This window comes from Notechis scutatus, chromosome 2 (genome assembly GCF_049901735.1).
Source record: "Notechis scutatus isolate UNSWTSFEM ecotype Mainland chromosome 2, rNotScu1.2, whole genome shotgun sequence".
NCBI classification, from domain to species: domain Eukaryota; kingdom Metazoa; phylum Chordata; class Lepidosauria; order Squamata; family Elapidae; genus Notechis; species Notechis scutatus.
Window position 1 is genome coordinate 209189273 of NC_142010.1, and position 27887 is coordinate 209217159.

The following is a 27887-nucleotide window of genomic DNA, read 5'->3' on the forward strand; positions in this document are numbered from 1 at the left end:
TCCTGGTATGCATTTCATGGATTGTAATTTCTGAATCTAATTTCCATACAGTATAAGAAAAGCTATCAAAAATTTTTAATAACTGCCAGCTTATTTCTCTGCCTATAGATCTGAGATTTTCTAATAGATCAGCTAGTCATAAATAACCACCTGTGAAACAAAATTATCCATCTCTCTCAAAAGAGTCAGGCAAAACCTGTTGACAAATTCATACTGATTTGTGTTAATAGCTTGTTTTCACATTGCTTATGGATCAATTGCTCTGTTATCTCTAGAATCGTCCCCAATATTGATGTTAGAGTAAATCTTACTGTTCCTGGAAATGTCTTTCCTTTTTGAAGTATTTTTCCTTTCCTTTCTAATTGGGGTGGTCTGTTTCAGTACTCTGGCATTTTCTCAAGGATAAATATTTGGCCAGACTACTGTAAATAAATTCTCTAGGATACAATTCATCTGACCCTGCAGATTTAAATGCACAATCACCTTATTTATCACCTCATACTTCAACAGGCTGGAAGACTGAGCTGAGAGTAACAAGATATCTTTTAATACAGCTAAGTGTATTATAATGTAAGTATTACATTTAGAGATGGAAAAACCTAGGACCTACATATATAACATAGGGAAATAATAGTTTGGAAACACTGCATTTCAGCAGGACTTGGGTGTGGTCATTGGCAAGATGAGTCAGCAGTATGATACACCCATTAGAAGATAGGTAAGAGACTTGTCTTGCATTATAAGAATTGTGTTAAGGGTGCATGAAGTCCTTCCATTTGGTACTGGTTGCAGTCACATCTGGAATTTCATGTATGATTTAGATGTCTACATTTCCTGAATGATACTGATAGGTTATTGTACGGTAGGTGTGTCTAGCCCACAGGTTGGATATGGTCCTGGATAGCTACAAGTTTGTAAAGTTTTATAATGTGTGATTTTTTTTGTCACATACTTTATATGCAGCCTGAGACAAAGGCCAAAAGGTTGGCCAGCCATGCTAGAAAGCAGGGGTGTCAAACTCCACCTTGTTGTGGGCCTCATCAGGAGGTTTTTCCCCTTGGGGTGAGCAGGGGGGCCTGGTCATCACAGCTGAGTGGGTGTGGCCGGCAGGGGCTGGTCCCTCACCATCTCTGGGATGGTCTCACTGGGAACTATGCAGCCTATCACATGCCGAATTTAGCTCACTGGCTGCATGTTTGACACATCTGCTATAAAGGATTCAGAGGAGATAATGAAAATTGCATTGAGATGTGAATGCAATTATGAAAATAGGCTGAAGGAACTTAAGTTATCTGGGATGGGGAGAACCAAGGGAGGCATGATAGTTTAGAACAAAAAGAAAAGTCACTGAGATGTTTGAAAACTTTCATGACCACAGAAAATGACCAGGAATACTATATAGCTACCTATATATTTAAATACAGCTTTACAATAGTGGAACAGGCTCCTTTTGGAGATTGTGAGTTCTCTACCTATGGAGATTTGTAATAACTGGGCGGCTATTTCTCATGGATGTTTTATAGTTTTTCTGCATATCACACAGGGCTGGGTTTAATTGATCTTTATGGTCCCTTCCAACTTTACATTCCATGATACAGTCCTAAATCTTCAGAGCATGCTGATAGAACATCCTTTTCTAAAATGAGAGAACTGGCACTTTTTTGTGTTAAGTGTTGTTTTCTCCCAGCATTTGGAATACTGATTCCCTTTTCTAAACCAACCTTTATGTAGTGTGCCTGTATTGACAGTATAATGAATTTTTATTATGGCTCAAGTTCCTATTTCTCTAGAACTGATTCAATACTTCACAAATCAATGTGACTGCATGTAAACTGCATGGCAATTTAAGCCTTCCAAATAAAACTTTGAGTATACACTTAAAATACGTGCAGTGCCTTTAATAAGGCAATCAGGTTCCCAAAACGTCTTCTGCTTAGAAAATTCAACATAACTATAGATGAGATCTTACTCGTACATAGTAGTATAGGCTTGGGAAAAATCAAGCGTCAAATGAAAGAGCAGCTTCCCAGGGCTATTCAAATATACAGGGTTGTGTGTGACTTAATTTTGAAGCGTCTACTGAAATAAACTTCCAGAAAAATTGGATAATAGCGTTGTATTGTAGCCAAGGTTTCTGTCACTTCCTCTCGGAGATTGCATAACAAAAGCTCTCACAATGGCCTGTTCTACCGGTTCCCCTCCCTGGATGCAGCTTCCCTCCCGGCCAACCACCACCCGGCACGACTTTCTCGGGAGACCCTTCGAATACTTCCGCCTGCAAGCTTCTCTTTGCCTCTAGCGTCATGACGACCGTCATGTGATGAATACGCCGCTGCTGATTGGCCGTGAGCCCAAGAGGCTCCGGCGTCGCTTCCACGACGGCTTTTGTGCGCGCCAGCTGGGTTTGTGGTGGAAGGGAGGGTAGAAGTTGCCGTTAGCGAGGCATTGACCTTTGCTTGCCCCTTTCTTTTTCTCCCCCGCCATGACTTCAGAACGGGGAGCGGGCAATGAGGTAAGCGGGGAAACGGCGGTCAGGCTGGGTCTGCGGAGAACTAAAAATAAAGACCGGCTTTTCTTTAGGTCGCCCTGGCCGTTGTTATGTAACCGGCAGCGAGAACTACCACCCCAACCCTGTAAAGAGAAAGAAAGGAAAACCTCTGAGGTTTCTTCTCGGTAAATCACGTCGCTTGATTTACGACGGGAGCCTCGAAATGAAGGTGTAGAATAGATGACAGTCTTTTCAATTCCGGTGGGGGAGTCCTTCCTTTTCTGCAAGAAGGAAAAGAGCAAATACACAGCAAATACAAGCGAAGTTCTGGCCCTTCGGAAAGGCACATCTCGAGTGTGTTTTGGCAGCGGAAAGTCCGAAGCCAAACATTAAACCATAACGTTATTTTCCTTTCATATCAACAACTTATTTGAACACAAACAGGGGTGCTTATTAACCATGCCTTACTGTTAAAATATTCTGTGAACGTAGCCAATATACTGTAAACATCATTACAGGAAATTAATGCCATTCCGCTTCCAAGGTGGCTAAAATTAAAACGAATCTTGCCTATGGAATCTTTTTTCAGTAGTGTATGGCTTTGCATGTAATGTCTGTTCTCTAAAGCAATGATAGAGTTGTCATTTCTCTCCGTTTGTTCGTTTTTCAAGGACTGTCATTTTAATGACAAAACTTCCCCAAAAAAGCTAAAGTTCAGGAGCCAGTCCTTTTTCCAATAAAAGCAACCTATTTATTTTATTCAGTGAATATATTATCTGACTTTCAAGACTTGTCTCAGAGATAATGTAAGGTACCTTACAATATAGAACAGTATTGTAATTTTATTTGTAAATGTAAATCATTTTAAATAAGATGAATTAAAACAAGCAAAACAGCTTCCTGAAATTGAGCTCAACACCCAGGAATTACATCATGTGCAACAATATCATTTTCTTGATATTAATATAGACTGTAAATGGTTTGCCGTTGTCTTCCAGAATTTTAACCTAGGTTCTGCCGCTGGTTAAAAGGAGTCTAATTGAAAATATTGACACAACTATTTAAAGGGGCAGGGAGAGAGAATGATAGCAGTTACTTTAGAAAGTGTGAAACCTGACATTGGACTTTTCTGATTACTATTTAATCTGTAAAAAACATTCCTTATGTAGCAGGTACTTCTTTTAATGATTACAAATACAACAGTTACATTTTTTGTCCACTTATGACCAAATTGTGTGTCTGACAATAATATATATATAGAAGATTATTTAAAATAATATATTGGTAGCCAAATTAAAACTAGATGATGCAATAGGTCATTAGTATTGCTTCTTAGTGAATAAGCTTATCTGCATTTACTAGCTTTTCTCCTGAGAGCAAAGTGCATCCAAGAAAAAGTATTCTCTGCGTTACTTTTGCCATTAAATTTATTCACATCCTCTGTGGTTAGAAGTGCTAATAATAATCTGTATAATAATTATATATATATATATATATATATATATATATATATATATATATATATATATATATATATATATATATATATATATATATATATATAATGTAATAATAATATAATAATAACATAATACAAAACAAGCCAAACACAGTTATTCCACTTAGAGAAAGTGTATGGTTCTATAAGGCTTATTAGAACATATACAAGCACATTAACTGTATATAATGTGATTCCTAACAGAATAAACCAATTTAATTCAACAATATGATTGGGAATGTTGTAGAAGCTTAAGATAACTGTGTCTAATGTCATGGCTCATGGGAATTACAAGTACAGATATGTAATATTTCAGAATGGAGCTGGGCTTGTGTGTGTACACACACACTTTGGTTAAGTTGTATAGTATATGTTTTTTCAGATTTTAATTTATGAATTAGTTATTTCATCCAAAAGATAATTATGATTAGCTACTGGCTGAAAAAAATATGTGATGTAAAGTTGCAAATTTTAATGTATTCAAATTCTCAGAAATGTAAAAAGATATTCAATAGGCATAGTTTAGCTTAATATTTGTGTATATTTCAAATTTTGATTAAATATGCACTTACAAGTAATCAGTATAAATTTGCCAGATTATGGCTACACTAATTGCAAAAATAAATAATTCATATTCTTGACCGAAACCCTTGAGTTTCCTGCAGTGTCTTTAGAAATAACCACTAGAGGGTGCACAGTGAATGGGCATTTAACTGCTAGCTGAATAACTTGCTTCAGTTTGGTTGCTGCTTTATAAATGAAAGTTAACATAGAGCCAATGCAAACACACAAAAGTGTATATGCATATTATTATTTTCTGCTCAAATCAACCTACTGCAGGTTAAAGTTTTTTTCACTGATTGTTACAGATTATAATCTACTGTGATGGTCTAGTACGAATTGATGGATTATTTTTTTTAACTGCCCCAACTAGGAGTGAAAAAGAGTGACTGGCCCAAAGTTACCTGGCAGCTTCTTTGCTTAAAGGAGGATTAAATTTCCCTACTTCCTGTCCAGCAGCTTAACTGCTACACCATGCTGATATTCTCTTTCTCTCTACATATATAAATATGCATACATAGACATAGATATATATGCTAGGAGTGTGTAATGAGATCACGTTTCCTCTTTCACAAACTTCTTTAAATTACAGCTGACATTTAAATTTGTAATGTAAGACGGTAACTGGGGTAAAAGGATAGTAGGGAAATTCCTGCAAAAGAAGAGAGATTGCAGGAAGGAAGAAACTCCCTAAAGCCTATAGAAAGTCTTTTAACTTAATTTAATAGCAAAGATAGAAAAATTCTGTGTCTCTACTGCCTGTAATAACTTTGCTGCTGCTTGTAATTATTCAGAGATAATTGAAATTGATAGAAAAGCATATTTTGTATTCCTTGCAATATACAATTATTCCATGCTTATAATATGTATGTGTATGTGCGTATTTTTAAAGCAAGTATTTGCTTAAGCCATCAAATTACTGGTGCTGTTTTGAATATACAGTTGGCATTTTAAAATCTTCATTCTTGCTTGAGGAGTAGAAGAATCATTTTCTCTCATGTACATGCACAGTGTTTTTAACTGATTGTGGATAATCTGAAAGTATATGTAATCAAAACTTATTTTGTATATCAGGGCATCAAGTTATCAGCAGAGGTTAAACCATTTGTCCCCAAATTTGCAGCAGTAACAGTGGCATGGTCAGAACCCTCAGAAGCATGTGTCTTTCCTGGATATTATACAACATGCTACCCATATGTTCAGGAGCCATCAGTAAATAAGTATGTACCCTTTATGTCTCATTTTTGAGGAAACTATTAACTTCCCAAGATCTTGAATTTGATTTTCTAAGTAGTTTGGTAATTATATTTATTGGTTATTGATTTAAGCAATGTATATGGCTCCCCATTTCAACAATTATTCTGAGTGATGTCATTGAAATGTTCCTTCAGTATTTTAGGTTACAGTAATGAAACACTTCAAAGTTGATGAGTGACTTAGGGCTTTTTCTCATCCCTAAATGCCTTACTTTTATTATCTATGGAATAATAAGAACAGAGTTTAAATGGAAAGAAGAGAAGAGAATTAAGGATAAAGAAAAAAAAGTTTGAGATACCAGTTCCTTTTTTGTTAGATTGTTTTGCTGTTGGAACAAAATTATAACTTATCATTTAATTATTAAAGGAACAATCTTATTTATATAAAATAATTCATTTCTAAAAACATAGATAAATGTTGATACTTTCACAACTTGTGATGTTCATTATAATGTTCTGTTATATGTTGATCAGAAATCTAAACATTAATGCTAGCATTTAGAACTAAAATATTTTCCAACGATTCTTTTTGTAAATCAGCTTTCATTCCATGAGATTAATTTGTCAAAAAATTCTTAGCAAAATAAAACCAACTGATTTGTTACAGCTTTAGAAAGCCATGTTTCTGCATTATAACAATTGTTTCACAAATTGTTTCATTTGAATACCACACATACTAAGATATAAAATAAAAACATACTTGTACAGTGGGATATAAAATGTTGATGTGTTTGAGTAACCTATTCCGCTAAAAATCAATATGTTTATTCTGTTTAAGACAACAGCTATATATTGAAGAAGTACCGTGGGATACCTCCACCTGTCTTTCTCAGCATGGATCTCAAAATCTTACAGGATGTACTTCTCTTGCGGAGTACAGCAGTCCTCCTTATTCACTTACTGCCGCACCAAGAACACATGCAGTTTCCAGCTTCCAGAGTCAGAACATTTTTACTAAACAGGGTAAAGAGTTCACCAAACAGACTTCTTTGATCAGAAAACAATGTGCTACTTTATCCAGGGTAAGTGATAACCGCTTAGACAGCTGTTTTCTGTTCTTTCTCTATTCTTCTCGCTTCTTGCTCTTCATTTCCAAAGAAGGAGCTAATACTATTGAATATTGCCAACATGAGAACCTGTGGTCCCCATTCTAGCATGCTTTTTGATCATTAGCTGGCATTGGATTCACAAGTACTGACTGCAATAAAGAGCAAGATTGTACAAATAGATCCACTGTTTTAGCTGTGACCTTTCCTGAGAAAAATCAGATGTGGTAACCCTTGTTCATGCTTTGTATTTCAATGCATCTATTACAAAGAGCACTATAGATAGTCCTCGACTTACAGCCAAACTTTTGGGATCAGAACTTTCATTGCCAAGCAGGGAAATTGTTAAGTAACTGGCACTCAATTTTACAACTTTTTTTTTGCCCCAGCTATTAAGTAAATCACCCCAGTTGTTAATTTGTATCCCCCGCTGGACTTTGCTTGTTTGAAGTTCCCTGGGAAGGTTGCAAATGGAAATCACGTGACCCTAGGACACTGCAGATATCATAAATACATATAGTTCTGGGGTGTCAAGCTCGATTTCATTGAGGGCCGCATCAGGGTTGTGTTTCTCCTCGGGGGCCAGGGTGGGTGTGGCCAGCTCAACATCGCTCGTGTCGGGTGCCTGTGGTGACCTGAGTACTCTGCCAGCAAAACAGGCTCTCGAGTTCCATTTTCAGCTGCAACGGCCTCCTGCAACCCTCTGCCAGCGAAAACAGAGGACAGAAGAGATGCACGCGGCCCTCCCAAGCTCCATTTTCACTAGCAGAGGCACGGCTAGCCGCTCCTTCGCTGTTTCCAGGGCAGCCCTGTGGGCCAGATCTAAGCACTCCAGGCCTTCAGTTTGACACCCCGATGTAGTTGCCAAGGACCCAAATTTTGACCACATAACTTTGGGGACGCTGTGATGGTTATAAGTGTGAGCATCAATTGGAAGTCACTTTTTTTAGTACCGCAGTTGCTTAAATGAATGGTTGTAAGTCAAGGACTACCTGCACATAGGGTTATCCTTGAAAAAAGTCCAAAAGTTAATACAAAGTGCAGGAGCTGAGCTGAAAACCAATATTTGAATCATATAGCTGGATCTGTATTATTGCAATTTGTTTTCCTAACACAAATGAAGTAGTTAATATTAACAGTTTTTAATGTTTAATTGTTATCTGAGAAATCATCTTTCCCGTATGAACATGTCTGAATATTAAGATCTGAAGAAGAGGCTCATCTGTGTGCCTTCTCTATCTGAGAACCAATTGTTAGATGTATGCAAAAGGGCTTTCTTCTGCATTAATCCCAGGAAGAAATATACTCTCTTGTCAGTGACTTTTCTTTCGGCGTAGTTTGTGTTTTTTCTTTAATGTTCATTTTGTTTTGCATGTTTTAATAACTGTTGAGTATTTGAATAAATGTAAATAATATAAGTGAAATAAACAAGGAAATAATATAGAAAAATCAGCTTGGAATATGTATTGTTTTTCTTCGTTATTTTGTACAGAGACAACTGAAAAATAATGAAACTAGATTGGAGGATCAAAGGCCTAATGGAAGTGATTTTACCGGCAGATCAACAGAAAATTCACCTTATATTGCTCAGCATAACAGGAATCCTATTAAATCTGACACACTGACTTACATGATTGAAAAAAAAGAGGCCAGAATACACAGTGAGATCATTTTTAGATTACATATATTATTAAATAATATATTTAAAGATTGTTAAAATTTTCCCATCCATACAGAGAAATTATTCTGAAATGTTCTCTCTTTTGAAACAAAGAAGTTCCTATAGAAGTCTGAGGGGGAAAAAAATCAGACTTTGGATATAGCTAGAACAGGGCACAGTTGTGTGCATCTACAAATTTGACCTAAATTAAATGGGAGGGGAAATGAAGGGAAACAATCTAATTAGAATTGAGCATGCTTAGTGTGGATATAATTATTGGCTGGCTTGGCTGGGGAAAGCGATGAAAATCAAGATAGTATACAGGGTGGTAGAATGCAGCAGCTTGAGTCTTTTAACAGAATAATTTGTTTCAAGATTTGGCCTATATATAATAACTTAAAAATAGTAAACTGATTATAGCTATTGAAAAAGGTAACCATTAGTGTTTACATTTTGTTTTAAATTAGATAGGCCTATTAAAGTTATGAATGGGAAGTTCAACCAAATTCCAAACGCTGAGCATCTACCAGAACCTGCCTTTGAAATGACCTTGTCAGATTTCCCAAAACTCCAAGACCTAGAAAGTAACAATCTCCTGGATCTTCAAAAGCATGCATGGGGGCCAGTGGGCTCAGCAGAAGGAGATAAGCTGCCTCTGACACCTCCAGGAAAACTTGCAATTTCAAACATAACCAAAGAGGTTAGCCACTGGATAGTGTTTGAGATGTTGAAAATAGAGGTGTTGATACGAAACTATTTGCTGATCAGTACAACTGCCAATCTCTATTAAGGAAAAATGAATAGAAATATATTTCAATCAATAATGTCAATTCCATTGCATGTTAGAGAAAATTTGGAACTGAATTCTTAGTTCCCAAGAATGTTCTTCTATGTCTTCTTAAAACGACATTCTGATTATTTTATATATTAGGTATAAAATATCCTTTTCGGGGGTGGTGGTGCAGAAAACTTAGTTTGATTTATATTTATAAGGAGAAAGAGTTGGGTTGGCAACTGAAAATGATTAAACTTTTCTTATTTCACTTGTGTATGTAATAATTTTTGTATGGGTTGGTTTATTTTGTTCTGTAATAATGTTGCCTCAGTGAGAACAATGCATTGAATGCATTAATATAGCTTAAGTTTTGTATTGTCTAGCAGGTAATAAATACACCAAATCATGCTTGCTAAGTAAAAAAATTAAGACAACCATTTTATTGGCCAAATGTGAGTTTTGGCGTATGCTGGTTGTGTTAAATGGGCCTAATAAATTAAATTTCAGCCATAGATTTTTTTCCCCAAAAAAGTTTTGCTCAGTTAAAGGATTTAATTTCTCTAGTCCTTTTTACTCCCCCCACCACTCTTCTATGAGTTTAGCTTCATTTATTTCATACAAATAGATATGAAATTCAGAGTTATGAGTAGTAATGACCAATTAGCAAAATATAAACCACCTATTCCCAACAAATTCTATATAAGAGCCTTAAAGATTTTAAAAATGAAGATTTAAAAAGATAAGATTTTTATGCCTGTCTGGCAAAAAAAAAAACACCTGTATGTATGTATTTGTGTTTTATTTTCAGTGGTTCTTGTAAGTTTGTAAATGAACATAACTAAATATGGATTTTCCATTGTACATAAATTACATACTGGATCCCGAAGAATTCCTTTCATGAAGCAAGATGTTTTCTGCAACAACCGAAACTATTCTGGACCAGTTTTTTATTTTATTATGAACTATTATTTAATTTATTATCATGATGAGCTTTGCTTTCTGATTGACTGAGTAGAGATGCATGTGACAAATTATTTTTAAATTAAATGTAAGTTGTACATATTTTCAACTAAAGGTGTTAATATTTACTCTAGGTTGAAGTATGTCGAAAAAAGCATTTCCATACAAGACCCTTAAGTTCTTCATCAGATCCTGGAGGTAAGCACTACTATCCAGCATAATATAACTTGGCTTCATGTTGATGCTGTATCCTGCTACTTTAGAATTTAAAGCATTAATTCACATTCCAGGTCTTACTTTATAAATATGTGCTTAAAATCCATTCATTCTGTAGATAAAATATCCATACATGTAATTAGTCTGTTTCATTATATACAGTAATCATCGAGGATCTCCTGTTTTCATTTTATACATAAAATACAAATCATGATTTCATATGAGCGGTCCTTAGTGCTCTCTGAGCCTTGTTGTTTTCTTGCAGACATTCATTACCTAAACTATTTAATATACTCAGTACTCATAAGGAGTTGGTTTGCCCTATTGGTGTTGCTTAGATCTGGCCCATGGGGCCACCCTGAAAACAGTGAAGGACCGGCCTGCAAGCTCTGTTTTCGCTGGCAAAGGGTTGTAGGAAGCCATCCCAGCCGAAGCTTGTGAGCCTGTTTCTGCTGGCCAAGTGCTCCCATTGGTGCCTCCAACATGAGTGATGTCAAGATGGTCACAGCCCCCCCTGAGGTCAAAGACAACCCTGATGTGGCCCTCAATGAAATTGAGTTTGACAACTCTGCACTAGAATATAAACTGAGAGCAAACCCACTCCTTACTAGCATTGATGATGTTATCTAGTTTGGGTAACGAAACATTTGCAAGAAAAGAACGAAGCTCAGAGAGCACCAAAGACCCTCATTTCAACTCTTAGTTTATTCTGGTAGTTTGAATAAAATATTGTCTTTCTCAGTTCCTCAGGCACATTCAGGCCTTTTCACTGAGTCACCCTTATCTTGGGCCACGGTGCTTTCACAAACTCCCAAAAAAGTTGTTTCAGTTCCAACTTCAATTCTGGCAAGCAATCATTCTGGAAGTAAAAAAACAGATAATGTTCCTGAGGATTACAAGGTATGAAGATCAGTTTCCAAGCTCTTTTCCTGTTTTATAATCAACCAGAACTTTAGTGAACCTGCAGTATAAAATATTTAAATGCATGGATTTGTAAGAGGAAGAACGATAATTGTGGTAAAAATCAAACACATGAATAGTATTCTTGCTCTGAATTAATAAAATCTATTTCTCTAGAATATTTTTAATAGAAGTGGTATAAAAATGAATATATGAGATTAAGTAACCCACATTTTTCTTTCTTTTTCTGTGCATAATGACTCTCCTGATCAACTTTCATTGATTTTCACTACATAGCTTTTCTTCTATTTATATTTATTATTGAGCATTTATTTATGTAAGATTTATATGGCCGTCCATCTTAAACGTCTCTGGGCAAACTCACGATAACAATAAACCAATAAATAAAATGATCATATTCTGCAATAAAGTCTTGGCTTTTTTTATACCTCTCCTAAGAAATTATTTACTTCTACTTATTCAGCAACCAGAAAGAAGAGAAAATGCAAGTAACCTTGAAGAAACAGCAAATAAAAAGAAGAAGAAAAAGAAGAAAAAGAAACCCAAATCATGCAGTGAAGTTGAGAAACTTCCTATCCAGAGGATTTTAGTTCAAGACCCTCCAAGAATCGAGGTGCTAAAGCTAATTATCTGACTCAATTAATTATTCATTTATGTGTTTGTGAAGGAATTATATCACAATATAATTTGAAGAAATAAAAAGTAATTGATTTAAGTTTCACATAACCATCAAAAATAATATAAATTTTATTTTATGTAAAATAAAAATTAAGCCTAAATTCCAGGTTTTAGTATAAATTTCTTTCCTTAATTATTTAAAATGTTAGGTCCTATTTAAAAATAAAGGATTGCTCTTTTTATTGTACTTTTTAATGCCATGTGTAATAATGATAGTACATAAGTGGAGAAAATCACAACCTTCTTATAAAAGTTATACATTCTACCACTAAGTAGAGAATAGTGTTAAACTCCTGTAGTGTATAATAATACTTTTTCTTTAAGTTTCTAACTTTTGGATTAGTACTGTTTTATAATATCTTTACCAACATTAGGGATTTGTTTTCCTCCTTGAGTGTGAAATAAACAAAGAAATACAGAGACACATACATACACTAAAAGGAGAAGACAAAAGAGAATGGCTTTGCTTAATGCCCTTGGCTTAGTAAAACCTACTGAAAATTCATCTTAAGAGAGTAACTATAATAATAAATTAGAAATAGATTGCTTTATCGCTTACTTCAACTGATTTCAGCTGCACATTCTTAAATCTCTATTGGGATTTCCTCAGAGGGGTGACATATAAGTTTAATAAATAATAGCTTTTGAGAATGGCTTAGTGGCTAGCTCATGTACTTTTGCTTTGTATTTATATTCTGCTTTATAATTCAAAAGCTTTCAAGTACATTATCCTTCATAATTTATCACACAAGACTATTGAAAATATATTTTCCATATTCCTTTAGTTACTAAACCAATATGCCTAGTGGATATATGAAAGATGTGAGATACAATCCTGAGAATTCGGAATCTGAAATTGGAGAGTCTTAGTTATTATGCCAACTTAGTTACTTGATTACCGATATATCTTTAAAATTAGAAATATTATGTCACTTCTCTTTTTAATCACTTCATATAAAAAGCAGGAAAAATACTCAGAACCTAGAACCTGGCATAATACTATAATGAGAGAGAGGGAAAAGGAAGGCTTGCTTCTAGGGAATAGTGTGATATAGCTTAAACCAGAGATAAATAATCTTTGGAGGCCAAGGCCACTGTAGGATAGAACTGTTATCATTCACATGATTAGTCCAGTCCTTTGAACTTCAGTTTGAGCTTCGGTGGTGGTATCATGGAGTTTTTCTGTCTTATGTGTCTTACACCTTTTCTTTTGTGTTTCCCACTTAAAAATTGTAAGAAAACATATAACCAATATTTGCAGCATGATTAGAAAAGACTGTGTAGCTTTGAGAAAGAAGATAGAAGTGGCTTCTATCCTGGTGATATTCAGGGAGCTATTAGGCCTAGCTGTCTACCCAAAACTTGGGGCAGAACAATTGTTGAGCTTCTTTAAATGGGTCTTTTGTTTATATGTTTGTCTTTGAACCACTTGTGATTTTCTTTTGGGTTTTTTTGGGTGGTGGTGGTGGTATTGTTCTTGTTTTAATTTTAAGTGATTTAAAAATCTCAGGAGTTAGAGAGTCTCTGAATTATATCTGTAAATAAATAAATAAATAGTTTCCTACTCTGATCTATTCAGTCTACTTTGATTTACATAGGATATTGAAGAATTCCCAGATTTAGCAGCTGCTTTTGACAGAAAACATAAACAGGCAACTGAAAGTATTCCTTGTTTAACACCTATTATTGAGAAGACTAAAGTAAGAATTATTATTTGTCTCTATTTTCACTTTTAAATGGGTATTCATTATTTTTATTTTTAAAGTATATTTATTTGTTTTATTATAAAAGGTAAAATATAACATAGAAAAATAAATAAAGCAAAAAAAAAAAAAGCATATATCCAGTACTGCTAACAACAAAAAAGAAAAAATGGCATACAAAAAAACTATGATCCAATACCCAGTAAATTTAACATCATTTTTATTTTTTTTAATGGCTGGGGTTTATTCCTCTTTCATTTCAAATCGGTCTGAGCACTTTGCTCAAGTGTATTAAATATCATGAAAAATAAATGCAGTGAACTTCATTTATCAGTCCACTGATAAATAATATCAGTCATAATAGAGGAATTGGGAATAAAAATAAGAGGAAGACACACACTGACAGAAGTTTCCTTTGTCTCCACTGCAATCCAGTGAACAGGAAGGTGATATGACACAAAGTACCAGCATCATCTTTCTTAACCAAAATTCTTGAAGGCTGTAAACAATCTTCATATGGTTTCTTAGAATATAAAAATAATAGAGAGCTGCAGTGTTAGAAAATAACCTTGGAAAAACATCCTTGCTGGTTTGCATTTTCATAAAAGGATGTCTTGCTAGATTTTATGGTTGGTAATTTTGTGAATAGGCAAGTACCCATGGAAGATATTTTATGAAACATACACCTTATGGTCTCAAAACTGCTTCCTGGCTCCCAATTTATTAGGAATGGCTGCCCTACACACATTAGAAAAGCTTTGGTAATTACTTGTACTCAAAGTTGTTTGTCGATGATAACATCTCCATGCATGCAAGTTGGGATGGACATATGGCACAGATGGACATATATCACATATGGCACAGAGAGAGATGTGAAACTGAAGAACGGAAGCAGGAATAGATGCACATGTGAAAGCATTCATGGAATATCACTTGAATCCAAACCTGTCATCATACTTTTGGAGTTAGTAACTAGAATCCTGTTAACTCATGAGCTTAGATCAGTAAATTAAAATCTACAAGTAGTCCTTGTAACCAGCAGCATGGTTATGAAATGAAATTGCAACAATGTGTATGTTCTTACTTCAGCTTTCCTTTGCTTTACAGACCTGCAAAAGTTGTAAATAAAACAACTGGTTGCAAAGTTTCTTTTTCATCACCATTATAAATACAGACGGTTAAGTCAACTGCTAAACAAGGACTACTTTTGTTTAGATTACTCAACTAAGCTATACTTTTTCACCCTTCATACCTTTTTCATTGTATTTGTTTTCCAAGGTAATCACAAAGCTCTCTACATTTGAGTCTCATGACTGTTCTCCAAAGGAATTAATAATACCTATGCCAGATGTATTATCAACAAGAAAAACAAGCAAACAGGATTCACCAGCTCCAATACAAAAAAAGAAAATGCTGGTGAGTTTGTTCTTTCTGTGTTACATTAACTTGCTTGTGAGCTATATGAATATTGCTGGATAGGTATGCTCACATTTATTTCTTAGATAAAATTTGGAATGGAAGAAAATCTGTGGGATTTTATTTATTTTTTTGGTACTTCCTACAGGATACTCTGCCCTCTAAGAAAAATACAAAAAAGAGTCAGATTCCTGTGCAGCTTGATTTGGGGGATATGCTGGCAGTTTTGGAAGAAAAACAGCATGCAGAAAAATTAAAGCAATCATTTAAACCTGTGGTACTTTCAGGTATACTTTTGATATTGTTTCTCTAGATGATGACATTCAAATCTATCGCTCTTTTTCTATTTTGTACTTCATATCTTCTAAGGTGAGATAATTATTGAAAGATTTCAATAGAAGGAATAGAAAGAAATAATTCAGAGAAAGGATATTATTTTATTACCTGTTCACAGCCATGTGAAGTCAAAGCTACCAGTTCTTTAGCTGATGTTGACTGTCATATGCATCAATTTTTTCCATGTAATTCTTTTTCTTGCCAGTAATTTGTCCTTATTTTTATTATATTATTTTAATATTTGTTTTGTTTTCCTGTACCTAAGTTTCAATTTTTAATTTGCATCAATGCTTGTTCTTGGCTGTCTTTTATGTAACCAGCCAATGCGTGCTGTTCTTCTTCAATAATTTGTTTGATTTGAATTAAACTTGCTTCCATTCTGTGGGGCAGGTAAAATCTATCAAAACCACTATGTGGATTTAATGCATAATTCGTTAGCTTTAATGTTTTTCAGTCTAAATGGTCCACTTTTATATCATAGGCAAGGCCCAAGTATTTCCACCATTCAAATAAATAATAATAAATTATGATGATCACCATTAGATTGACAGGGTTAAACACTGAATGGATATAAAAGATAAAGCTGCTCTTAATCCACAAAAGTTTGTGAGAGCAGTCTGAATATTTGCAATAAATGTGGTCAGACTTTGTTCATAGATCTGAAATGCAAGGTGGTAATGACTTCACTGAATTTCAGTGAAGAGTTTCATGACTTCTTAAATGTCATTTAAACATTTAGCGTTAAACACCAAGCTGGTTTTATTTGCAGTAATAAGGTAAGACTGACCATGAACACTTGCTGGAACAATCTGCAGTTGAGTGGAAGATGGTGCGAGAGAGAGAGCAAATCAGAGTATGTTATCATTTTAAAAAATAGTGATATAAAAAACTAATTACTTTTAGTTAAAATTGGTAGGAATGGGGCAGAAAAATTGGTAACAGTTTACTTTTCAAAAACTACCATGTTCCCAAGAGAAGGCTTGTATAATATATTACTACACAAAAAAAGGAAGATGTTCTGTTATACATTCTTGAGTTCATGTGATGAATTCACTGCTGAACCTTAATTACACTCAAATGTAAGTAATGGCTTCAGATGTAAAGCCTCCATCAGATTATATTTGCATATTTATATTTGTTTCAGTTGGTGGTGGAGTAACATTGCCCTTAAAGGAATCTCCCAGAGTGACAAAAACTTTGCAGTCAGTTCAGAAAAATACTCCACACAACCCCTTGGACTCTAGTTCTCCATTGGTCAAGAAGGGGAAGCAGAAAGAAGTCCCAAAGCCAAAGAAGCCAACATCACTAAAAAAGGTACATTGATCTAACCACCCCAAGTACAATATTGTATAATTGTTGCTCCTTTGCCCTACCAACATTTCTCAACTGTGACAATTTGAAGATGTGTGAGCTTCAACTCCCAGAATTCCCCAGGCTGGCTGGACAATTCTGGCAATTGAAGTTAACATCTTAAAACTGCCTTAGTTGCGAAACACTGCTATAGATGCACTGGCCTTCTTTAATGTTTAATACATATGAAATTCTTCAGACTGTTGCTATAAGAAACATATTAAGGACTAATACATTAATCCTTAGGAATGTGGGTAAGATAGAATTTGAGTGAATTCACTGTTAAGGTAGAATTCCTGAAAAGAGTTTTTTGGGGACAGGCTGTTGAAATGATCAGGAATATCAAATGTATAGCTAACCTATTTTGACACACCAACATAACATTAGTATCCTCCTGTGACCTACCTTTTAAATTAACATTAAAAAGATGCTTCTTCATGTTAGTAAAATAGTACTGAAACTTTATTAAGAACACACAATAGTAAAGAAAGCACAGAGGGGTGTTAGTTTTTTTTTTTAATGAGCCTCAAAAAAAAAAGTATGAACAAAGACATGATGGGAACACTTGATAGGAAGACATGATGGGAAGACTAAGACCAAATGGTAAACAGGTACTAGAAGCAAGACTAGCCTTGAAAGAAATTGAATGAGGCTTGCTTAGTGCCTGTTCAAAATCCAATCCAAATAGTACTCTTTCTGAATATTCATGCACCTAAAAGGCTGCATGTCAGATTCTTTTCTGCATTTTGGAAGATTTCATTCTCAACTTAGATTCCTCTGTTTCTTTCTTCCCAGTTAGTCATGGCTCCCAAGACAATTTCACAGAGGAAGGGAAAAAACATCTAGCTAATTTCTCCCATGCTTTTTAGCTGCCAGGAGAGAGGTGGTGTTCTTCCTCAGGGATTTTGGACACGTGTCCCTCTAGATTTTTGGCCAATGGTGGGTCAACATGAATAAAATTTGATCTAATGAGAATCTCTGGAAGCCTACTTTACTAAAGGCATTCATTTTAACCCATCCCATTGAGTACATGGAACAGGAATTCAGTATTTCCACATATTTAAAATCTATTCACTTTCCCTACTATCTTTCATGGAAAGTCAGACAAAAAGGATCCTAAAGTAGTTAAATTTTGCCTGCCAACATTTCAGGAACCAGTTAACCTTATTTGGAAGGAGCCTAATGCAAGTATTTTCTTTTTAAGATTATTTTGAAGGAGAGAGAACAGCGAAAACAGCAATACATTTTAGAACAGATGGCTATACCGAAGAAAGCTGATGTTGTTGAGCAGAATGCAGAATCTGTTCCTGATGACGAACAATTTTGTAAAGCCCCCAGAGAAGGTACAGGGTTCATCGGCAACCGGTTCAGGTCCAGGTGCTTGTAGGAAATGGTTTTTTTTTAAAAAAAATATGTTAATAATTGGTGTGGCTTGTTTGTAATACAGCTGCTACTGCACATAAGCTTAGACATTGCTTTTTCCTACAGCGTGCCCAAAGAATCTTGTTTAAAAATTCTCATCTTCCTTTTGCAGATATAATTGCCACCTTTGAGCCTTTTGTAGATAGTTAAAAACTGCAGTGGACAAGGTTGGTCTTCATTGCACCAGGCTTATACCTTAAATTGGCATCTAGGATTGCAGGGTTTTCTACATGCAAAAGGCACCGTTCAATGTAAAAAAGGGAAAAGGAAAGAATTAGTTTCTCTTATAACCTAAAGGGCTTGAAAATGCGAAGAAGAGATATTCTTTCTATTTTATGCTCTAATCAAAGTTTAAATGTAACTATAACTTCAAGTGTAAATGTAATAATAGCTATAACTTAGTTATAGTTACATTTAAAATTAGTTATATATTTAAAATCTATAACTGTACCCACACACATATATATTTATCATTCTATAAATTTAGTATATATGTGTGTATCACTTATTCAGTCCATTCTCAAGCAATATATAAAGTTTAACAATAAATTAAATATAACATGCAATGAAAACATAGAATAAAGTAAAACAAGAAAATTTGAGTAATGGTGTTTTGAATATTGCATGGTGATCGTTCACTTTGGCTTTAGACAAATGGTTGAGCCCTCTCCTACTTGGTGTTGATTTTAACTCACAGATAGACCTCGACTTACAACAGTTTGTTTAGTGACAGTCCAAAGTTACAACAGCATTGAAAAAAGTGACATGACCGTTTTTCATAGTTACGATCTTTGCAGCATCTCCATGATTATGTGATCAAAATTCAGATGCTTGGCAACTGGTTCTTATTTATGACCATTGCTGTGTCCCGAGGTCTCGTGATCCCCTTTTGGGACCTTCTGACAAATAAAGCCAGTGGGGAAGCCGGATTCACTTAACAATTGGATTACTGACCTATCAACTGCAGTGATTCACTTAGCAATCTGGGGCAAGAAAGCTTGTAAAATGGGCAAAACTCATACAAATGTCTCACTTAACAACATAAATTTTTTGTTCCATTATGGTTGTAAGTCAAGGACTAACTGTAGTTATAAATACGAAACATATTGCCTTTGAAGGATGGTGATGTGATTATTTTAAATGTTAACTATTTGCTTTACGTACAAAGATTGCTTAAACTTTAAATGGAAATATATAAGATGTCCTGTTCCATGGTTTTCCTTTCTGTAATCTCTCCTCCTTATGTGGCCTGTCCCTTTTCATGACAGTTTCACTTTAATCATTCCTTAATAGATTTAACTGGCCTAAATTAGTCAATAGTACTTCTAAGGCTTCTGATCTATTAAAATAATAATAATAACCATTTGTGTGTACAACTTCCTTTTACTTAGAAGTTGTAAAAGAAGTTGCAGAGGAGCCAGTATTTCTGACGCAAAGTAGTTCAGAAGTGGACTTGAGATGTACAGAATCCAGTGGCTCCTTGCAAAACTCCATTGCTTCATCGCAGTTGAAACCCAGCTTTCCCAAAATCCACAGCCGAAGATTTAGAGAGTAAGTACATTGGTATCAGTCATTCAAACATTGCTTCTGTTATGGGCCTGGGAGGTCTGTGAAAGTGAGATGCCTGATGATAGTTTTGGCCCAAAGCTACAATCTGAATAGAATCCTTACAAGGCTTACAAGTTCAGATGTTCAGCTGAATATGTAAAAACTGTCAAACTGGATAGAGTATGAAGATATCATTTCTTATTCTCCCCAACTTGGGTAACATAAATGTTTGAAGGGAAGCTCTACTCATACTGATCTGAATTGTTAGTACAGATTCCCATGCAGTGCAAAATTATGTTTTTTTCACTCATGTTCAAATAAGTAATTTTGACTTGAGATTTCCAACCAAACCTCTGAAGATCAGAAAGGGATGGAGCTACCTCTGTGGCCCTCTTCTGAATCCAATTTAACTTCCTCCATTTATTCAGTTACATGCTGGATTAGTAAAATTCTGGAATGACCTTAATTGTGACCAAATTACATTTTAGGGTGGAATGGTGGATTCACACTTTTGAATAAGCTTGACCACTGGAAAGTTTTGGTTCATCAAAGAAGAAATTGACATTTTTGAACTCTCTTATGTACTGTTTGGTTCAGGTGATGTTAATTAGGTGTCAATTGGGTTCAGCCCCTGGTATAAGTAGGAACAAATATATTCCATCTTGACTTGTGCCTGATAACAATCCATAGCTTTTCCAAAGACACTCCAGCAACTTCCTTAACACTATCCTTCCATCTAATTAGTATTTGCTCCTTTTTCTACTTTGTTCAGTGTTGCCAAATGTAGGGATTTTTTCCTCCCCCCCCCGTAGTCCATCATATCACATGTCCAAAGTATTCTATGCTGATAATTGTTTCAAGGGAGACATTAGACTTTATTTAGTCCAAAACTGCTTGGTTCTTTTTGTAGTCCACAGCATTTTTAAAATTGTCTCCAAATCTGTAACCCTCATTATTTCATTCTACCTTAATGTCCGTGATTAATTGCTCTACATTTCTGTTAAAAAAAAAATCCCATGTTTATATCTTTATTTCCCGTGATGTCAGTTTGCCATTGCCATCCTGCTAAAGTTAATCTGCTCTTTATTTCTGTAGTATTCTGTCCATCTTTATTTTTGACCCCAAAACTCCAAAATTATCTACCATCTTCAGTTCTTTCAGCTTTTAGTTGAATGTTCACAATGTATATGGCTTGATATGTCCTTTGTTTTCTTATTGTTTTAACATTAACCCATAATTTTTTCACTTCTAATTTTTATTTCAATGTTGTTTTGAGTCCAGAACAAGCCATCACATTCTGGATGTTCTGCCAAATAGTTTTAAGCCAGGTACAATTTGATAGAACTGAAATGAGAAATACTTTAGTTATTCCAAGCTTCAAGCAAAATAAAATATGGATGGGGTGAGTAAGACAAGGCTGTTATCTCTCTCCCATTAGCATATTCCCTCAGCATGCCTACCACATGGTCATCCCAAGGCCTTCTTCTTTTTTCAGCTACCAGTGTTGTTAGGTTTTTTTCCCCCTATTCTCCCATTTCTGTAGAACTACTTCAACCTGGAACAGTAACTTTCAATTGGTGCCTATTTATGCACCCAAGTAGCTGAAATATGTATGTATCTATTAATCTGATTCAAAACCATCTATTGTTGTGTGCCTCTCTATTAAGTAAGGTGTTCTTATAAAGTCTCCTTACTTTTGGTGAATGAAGTAAGCATTTTATGCACATATCAAATTTTCAAACTTCCCAGTTTGATTCCAACTGTCTAGCTTTCTGTTCTTATATAGATTGTCTGTCTGGTTTAAAATGAACAATGTGCATCCTTTTCATATTGCTTTCCAATTCTGAACAACCTTTTTTCCCCATATGTAGTTCTTACAGTAGCTTCTTGATCATTTTAAAGGTTCATCTAAGGAATAATTGGATGTTCTGGCATAACAATTACATATTTCACATTCTGGCAAGACTAGTCATAGCTGTACTGTGATGAAGCAAAATATCTTAAATTATCTAACTTTACTATCTGCCCCATTTTAGCTATCTGAACTCATGTCCTCTTCCCTTTTCTGAAATCTGTCTTTTGATATGGCATTTTTCTCTCCACAAATCTCCAGATCCTCTTTGTAAGATCTTAAGCAAAATTTTGATTATGTGAGAAATTAAGGAAGTGATTCCATTATTTCTATGCAATTATATTTTCCAATCTCTGGGCCTCAGAGTGTTGTTCTGTGTATGAAGTAAAACTCTTAGTATCTTATCTGTTTCTTCTGTAGCTTTAAACAATTCAATAGGAATTTCATCTATGCTTGGTGCTATTCCTTTTGACAGCTGGTTTAATGTCTCTTGTCCTTCACTTCTAGGAAAGTCAGTTCCTGAATATATTCCTCTGCAAGAAATGTTTCTATTATTCTGCAATCCTGTTTGTAAAAAAGATTTGAGTATTATCTTTTCAACTTCTATTAACTTCATTTGCTTCTATCCAATTTCTTCCATGTTTCTTCCTAAGAAGCCCTAACTTGGCTGAAACCTCCCATGATTTTTGTGATCTTTCTAAGGCTATCTCTACTTTTTCATTTCTCGGGTTTTTTAAAATTATTTTCTTTTTTACATTATTGAACTATCTAATCCTTTCCTGCTTGATGTTGAAAGCCTGTGTTGATTTATAATAAATCTTTCTTATTGCCAGAGGCTTTAGCTTTCATCCTTTGTCTTTTCCCAGCTATCATGATGCTTGATCTGCACGTCATTTGAATAATTTCTTCTTTGAAATGTTTGAATTTTACAGGGTCTCTTATCTCTTCTGATCTCTCTTCAGGTTCTCTTTCACATAAGGGTATCTATTCCCTCGACTGAGCTTAATTTCTGTATGTATTTCTCCCAGTAGAACTTTCTTAGCATTTGTTTAACTTTTAAAGTTTAACTTTTATATTTGACATCAATAATTCATGATCTGTTCCACGATCTTCACGTGGAAGTGAAGTGAATCTTCACCTGGCTGAACAAGTTATACTTTTTTGATCATCTTGTTTCCTGTTATAAAGGAGATCTTATTCTGAGATTGTACATTCAGTGATTTCCATTTTGCTTATGGTGCCACGTGAATATTCCATAGCATATTTTGGTTTACTATTCCAAATATTGAATGTCAAAAATCTAACTTATTTGTATGTATGCATATTTGATTAGAATGCATAAGAAAGAAGGTAGAGTCAGGCATTTGCTAAAATACTAAAACAATTGATTCTTTCTTTAGCTACTGTACCCAAGTGCTTAGTAAAGAGGTTGATAGCTGCGTTACAGATCTCCTAAAAGAGTTGGTTCATTTCCAAGACCGCCTGTATCAGAAAGACCCTGTGAAGGCCAAGACGAAACGCAGAGTCGTTATGGGACTCAGAGAAGTATTGAAACACCTGAAGCTGAAGAAGTTGAAATGTGTCATCATTTCTCCAAATTGTGAAAAAATTCAGTCAAAAGGTAATTTTTTTTACCTTAAAAACATATTTACGTAAAACAAACAGATGACTTTTGTGATGGAGTTTAGTGGGACATTGGGAAAATCCCTCAAGACATAAATGAAGAGAAATTAGTTTACTCTGTCAGCAAAATTCTTTTAACGTTCATTTTTTAAAAATTTTTAATTTTTTGTTTTTTAATCACAGGTGGGTTGGATGAGACTCTGCATCTCATAATTGATACTGCATGTGAACAGAATATTCCATTTGTTTTTGCTCTCAATCGCAAAGCTCTAGGGCACTGTGTGAATAAATTAGTGCCTGTTAGTGTGGTGGGAATATTCAGCTACGATGGTGCTCAGGTGAGTTGTGCTATAGCCACTGTTTGCCCTCTTTGGTTAGTATAGATTTGAATATCAGCTTTTAAAAGTCTTAATTAGTAGTATTATAACAGTTACTGCCAGCATTTAAAAAGATGCCAATCAATGCTCCAGGGTATTTTCCTATGTCCTTAAGTAACTTGGTGCTATTCCAAGTTTTAGAGCAATGCAGAATGGTTTGTTCATGATTATTTCTACAGTAGTAACCATGTTGCCACCCAGCAACTATGTCAATTTTATGTAGTTATCTATATGTTCAGTACAGATGTCTGCAAAAAGACATGTTTTTGTGTGCATGGCTACAGGTAACTTTTATTAGATTTATATGCTGATCATCTCACTCTCAGAAGCAACTTTTTTCAAATAAAAGTTGATTTTCATTGAGTCAGAGCTCTGCACTGAATACATGGATTGCTTAGCAAGCTGGACTCATTGCAGTGAGAAGATGGTTTTGTCTCAAATGTGTATATGTCAGATTCTCCTTTGTAATAATTACTGAGTAACATGAAGAAAAATATACTTATGTTTGAAACTTGAGCAAATTATTTTTTCTTTGCTTTCCTGCACACTCCTACAGAAATGCCGTTTTGGCTGTAGCATAATATTATTTCTAACTTGTTTGAAGAAAGAAATCGCTGCACTTTCACCATGCCCCAGTTACTCCATATAATTCAGAACATAGTATATTACAACTGTAAACAAGTTGTACTGTGTAGAAACTTATTAAAGAACAGATAAGTGATTAATCCAAGGCCCTTTATCAGAGAAGATATACATATTTCCCAACTACCCTATGTCACAAAATTAGTGAGGGGAAAACTAATTTTCCATTTAATCACCTTCCCAGTATTTCAGTATCCAACAGTAATTGCAGTTGTTGGTTTATTAGCATCAGTCCATTCCCTTATATTGGTGCAGCATCTAGGGCTGTTGGTCAAGATGATAACATCTTTTGCTGCCTAGTTTAATTTTAGATTCCTAAATGATTGACTTATTAAAACCATTGGTATGATGAGTTGCCCTACATTCTTATAAATAAGACCCCATTTGTAAATACAGTGCAAGTTACTGATGAATCAAGAAGCTTCATGGCTTCTGAATTCCTAAAACGGACTTTCCCTAAAACAAAAATAAGCAAACTGGACTTATTTATCTGTACTTATCTTACTTATCTGTATCATGCCCAGTTCATGTAAATAGAGTTAGTTTTCACATATAATTAGGATCTTGGCCACAGAGATGTACGGAGGCACTATAATATGAAATGAATTTTTACATAGGTATCACTGCAGTTTTTACTCAACAGGTTTTTTGTTTCAATGTGCTGCACTTGTAGATTCTGATTGCTAGCAAATTTTATATAGTTACTAGGTATTCTCTATAGTTAGATAGGTTTATTTTATTGTCATTGCACCTTGTACAACTAAATTAAATGTCATCTTCAGTGTACATCATACATAAGAAAACTATAAAAATAAAACAAAAATCCTTCACATTCTATACAATTGAATTGAAAACCCCTGATACTACATTAGTATTACACTATACAGTAGAGTTCAATATAGTTACTGCTCTGGGATAGAAACTGTTTTTCAGCCTATTTGTCCTTGTTTTTATTGTCCTGTATCGTCTCCCAGATGGTAATAGTTCAAAATTCCCCATTCTTATAAATTAGGACCACTTTCACAAAATGGTGGAATTAACAATGGAAGCAAGGCTGGCGTACAAGGAGATGATTTCAGCTTTAGAGAAGGAGTCAAGTGAAGAAGTAAAACAAGGTGACTGTGCACTCCAAACCCATCAGAAAGAGAATTATGCGCTTGATAATGGTATAGTGCCCCTTCAAGAATCTGAAGAGGACGCCCCAAATTACAGTGAGTTTTCAGGGTCTTTGTTTAAAATACATTAATTCTTTTTGTTTCATCTGTATATTTTCACCTTTAAGGTAAACAGTTTTTATAATAGCAAAGATACCACAATTCAGTGATTACAGAATATTCTAGATGACTCGAGAATGTTCTGTTCCCCCACTACAACTATGCCATTCTTGGAGTAATTCATAATTTTCAAAAGTAAATTTTTTAAACCAGAAGCAGTTTTAGGAGTTTCAGACATTGAGTTCCAGGGGAACAGAACATTCTGGAATATTCTTCAGTTGCAGATTTGCCCATTACTTTGTTATAGCTGAATATGTCATTTAATTTGTCAAATCTTGATTATGTTAATCTAGGTTTGTTAATCCTTCCTGCAGTTTGTGCTTCAGTCTTTAGAGTGGAATCAGTGACTGCCTTTAAACCAGTCTTACCTTGAGACTTCTACAGCAGAATAACTAAAGTAGTGTAATATCAAAAAATAAATACAGATAATCCTTGAGGTGCAACAGGCCATTTAATGAACATTCAAAGTTACAACATCCCAAAAGTTAAATACAAATTGGTTACAAAGTTATAAATTCTGCAGCTCCCTCATGGTCATTCGCCCTTATCACTGACCGCAGAGATGCTGCAGCATACCCACCCACCCACCTATTTCCCTCTCATCCTGCCCATCGAGATCCTCAGAGGCACTGGGCCTACTTTACCAACATACTGGATTCCATGCACTCCTCCCCACCCATTTCCCTGTCACCATTCACTTACCTTTTAACGAGCTCAGGAAGTCAGGGTAGAGAAGGCCCCTCCCTCATTGGGCCAAGTGGCACAATCAAGAAGAAGAAATGCAGTCACATTTGCTTCTGTTGCAATCCTTTCCAGCCAGCATACACCGCTGCGATTTCTTCTTAGTTTCTTCTTAGTTCTGCCAGATTTACACTGGCTGGAGAGGAAAGGCTTGCAAGGAATCAAAAATAGGCACAATTTCTTCTTAGCTTTACGCTACTCTTACACTGGTAGAGCAAAGTAGAAATCCCATCTCATTTGCTTCTATGGCAATCCTTTCCTTCCCCAGCCAGGGTTAATCACTACTGATTTAGGCTGGTGGGGTGGAAAGGCTTGCAAGGAACCAAAATAGGCATGATTTCTCCTTCGTACCACTAATATAAAGCTACACTGGCAGAGGTAAGAAGAAACTGTAGTGGTTTATGTTATGTTTATGCTAACATAGATGACCTGCATGCTTTCTTACATAGCTTTTAAAATGATAATTAAAAATATCAATTATTTTAGCCAAACTGTTATTTAGCATATGTTCGGTCTATGTTCTTAATAAATGAAAACTTTCCATTTCCTAAAAAAAAAATCTTATGGTTTCCTTCATAAAAAAGTTATCATTTTATTTATGAATGATTGTGCACATTTTTGTGAAACTGGAGCTGAATACAAAGCTACAAGATTTGAGTAGGAAATAGTTACGAGTTAGCTACTTTGGGGGACCATTTTTCCAATTTAAGTATTCTCAAAAGTATAGTAAAACTACATTGCATTCATATACCGTTTATGTTATAGCATTTGTAAGAACTATAGTCTGTAACTGTTGTGAAAATGTCTTTGCCCAGAGGAAAATCTTTTTGTGTTTTGTTTGTTTGTTTGTACCTCTAGTTAAGATCTGGAAGCAAAAGCTTGAAGAGGAGTATAATCCTTATATCCTGGAGCTGGAAAAACTGTCAACCACTGACATGTTGCCCTTGGGTGTTGAGGAGCCTCAGTAAATCAAGACTACCTTCTTTGGCATTATTGACTTTTACTTTATGTGTGTGTCTGAGTGTATATAGACGTGTAAATAGTGAATTACCTAAATTTAATTATCTGTAATATAGGATAGAAAACCCACAGTTGAATTTCTGAGATAATTTAATGCCAAAGAATTCAGAGCTGTTCAATAACTTCCCTCCGAGGGCGGATTCAGTGAAAGCGCTTGGCTCATCCAAATGGAATACGGATTGAGACAGGAATTGAATCGGGTTTGTTTGTCTTTTCATATAGCAATATTGTAGAGAAAGACCTTTAGTCTCTGCTCCGTATAAGCACAGAGTCTCCAATCACTGTTCTCATGATTTCCTATAATTATGTCACTGGATTGATACAAATGAACTGAATGAACTGAATTAAGCTTGTAAGTGGTTTCTTTTTCTCTTTATGATAGAATACCCAACTGTGCATAAATAATAATATGAAATGGGAAAAAAGAAAAGGGAACACTATTGATTTTCTCTGAGACATTATTGTAAATATATATATAAAATATACTAATATATAATGATTCCAATTAGACATAGGCAAATTAG

The 27887-nt window shown here is 34.9% G+C and overlaps 1 protein-coding gene across 1 annotated transcript; it reads left to right on the plus strand.

Annotated features, from left to right (window-relative positions):
* Positions 1 to 2369: 2369 nt before the first annotated feature.
* Positions 2370 to 27720, plus strand: SECISBP2 (SECIS binding protein 2). Its single transcript, XM_026674134.2, has 18 exons — positions 2370 to 2512; positions 5622 to 5767; positions 6582 to 6825; positions 8342 to 8510; positions 8977 to 9209; positions 10379 to 10442; positions 11203 to 11360; positions 11845 to 11994; positions 13658 to 13759; positions 15041 to 15178; positions 15327 to 15465; positions 16659 to 16828; positions 18069 to 18207; positions 19678 to 19837; positions 23087 to 23307; positions 23493 to 23647; positions 25341 to 25539; positions 27202 to 27720. The coding sequence occupies exons 1-18, from the start codon at positions 2483 to 2485 to the stop codon at positions 27309 to 27311; spliced, it is 2727 nt and encodes a 908-aa protein (XP_026529919.2). The 5' UTR covers positions 2370 to 2482; the 3' UTR covers positions 27312 to 27720.
* The last annotated feature ends 167 nt before the right edge of the window (positions 27721 to 27887 follow it).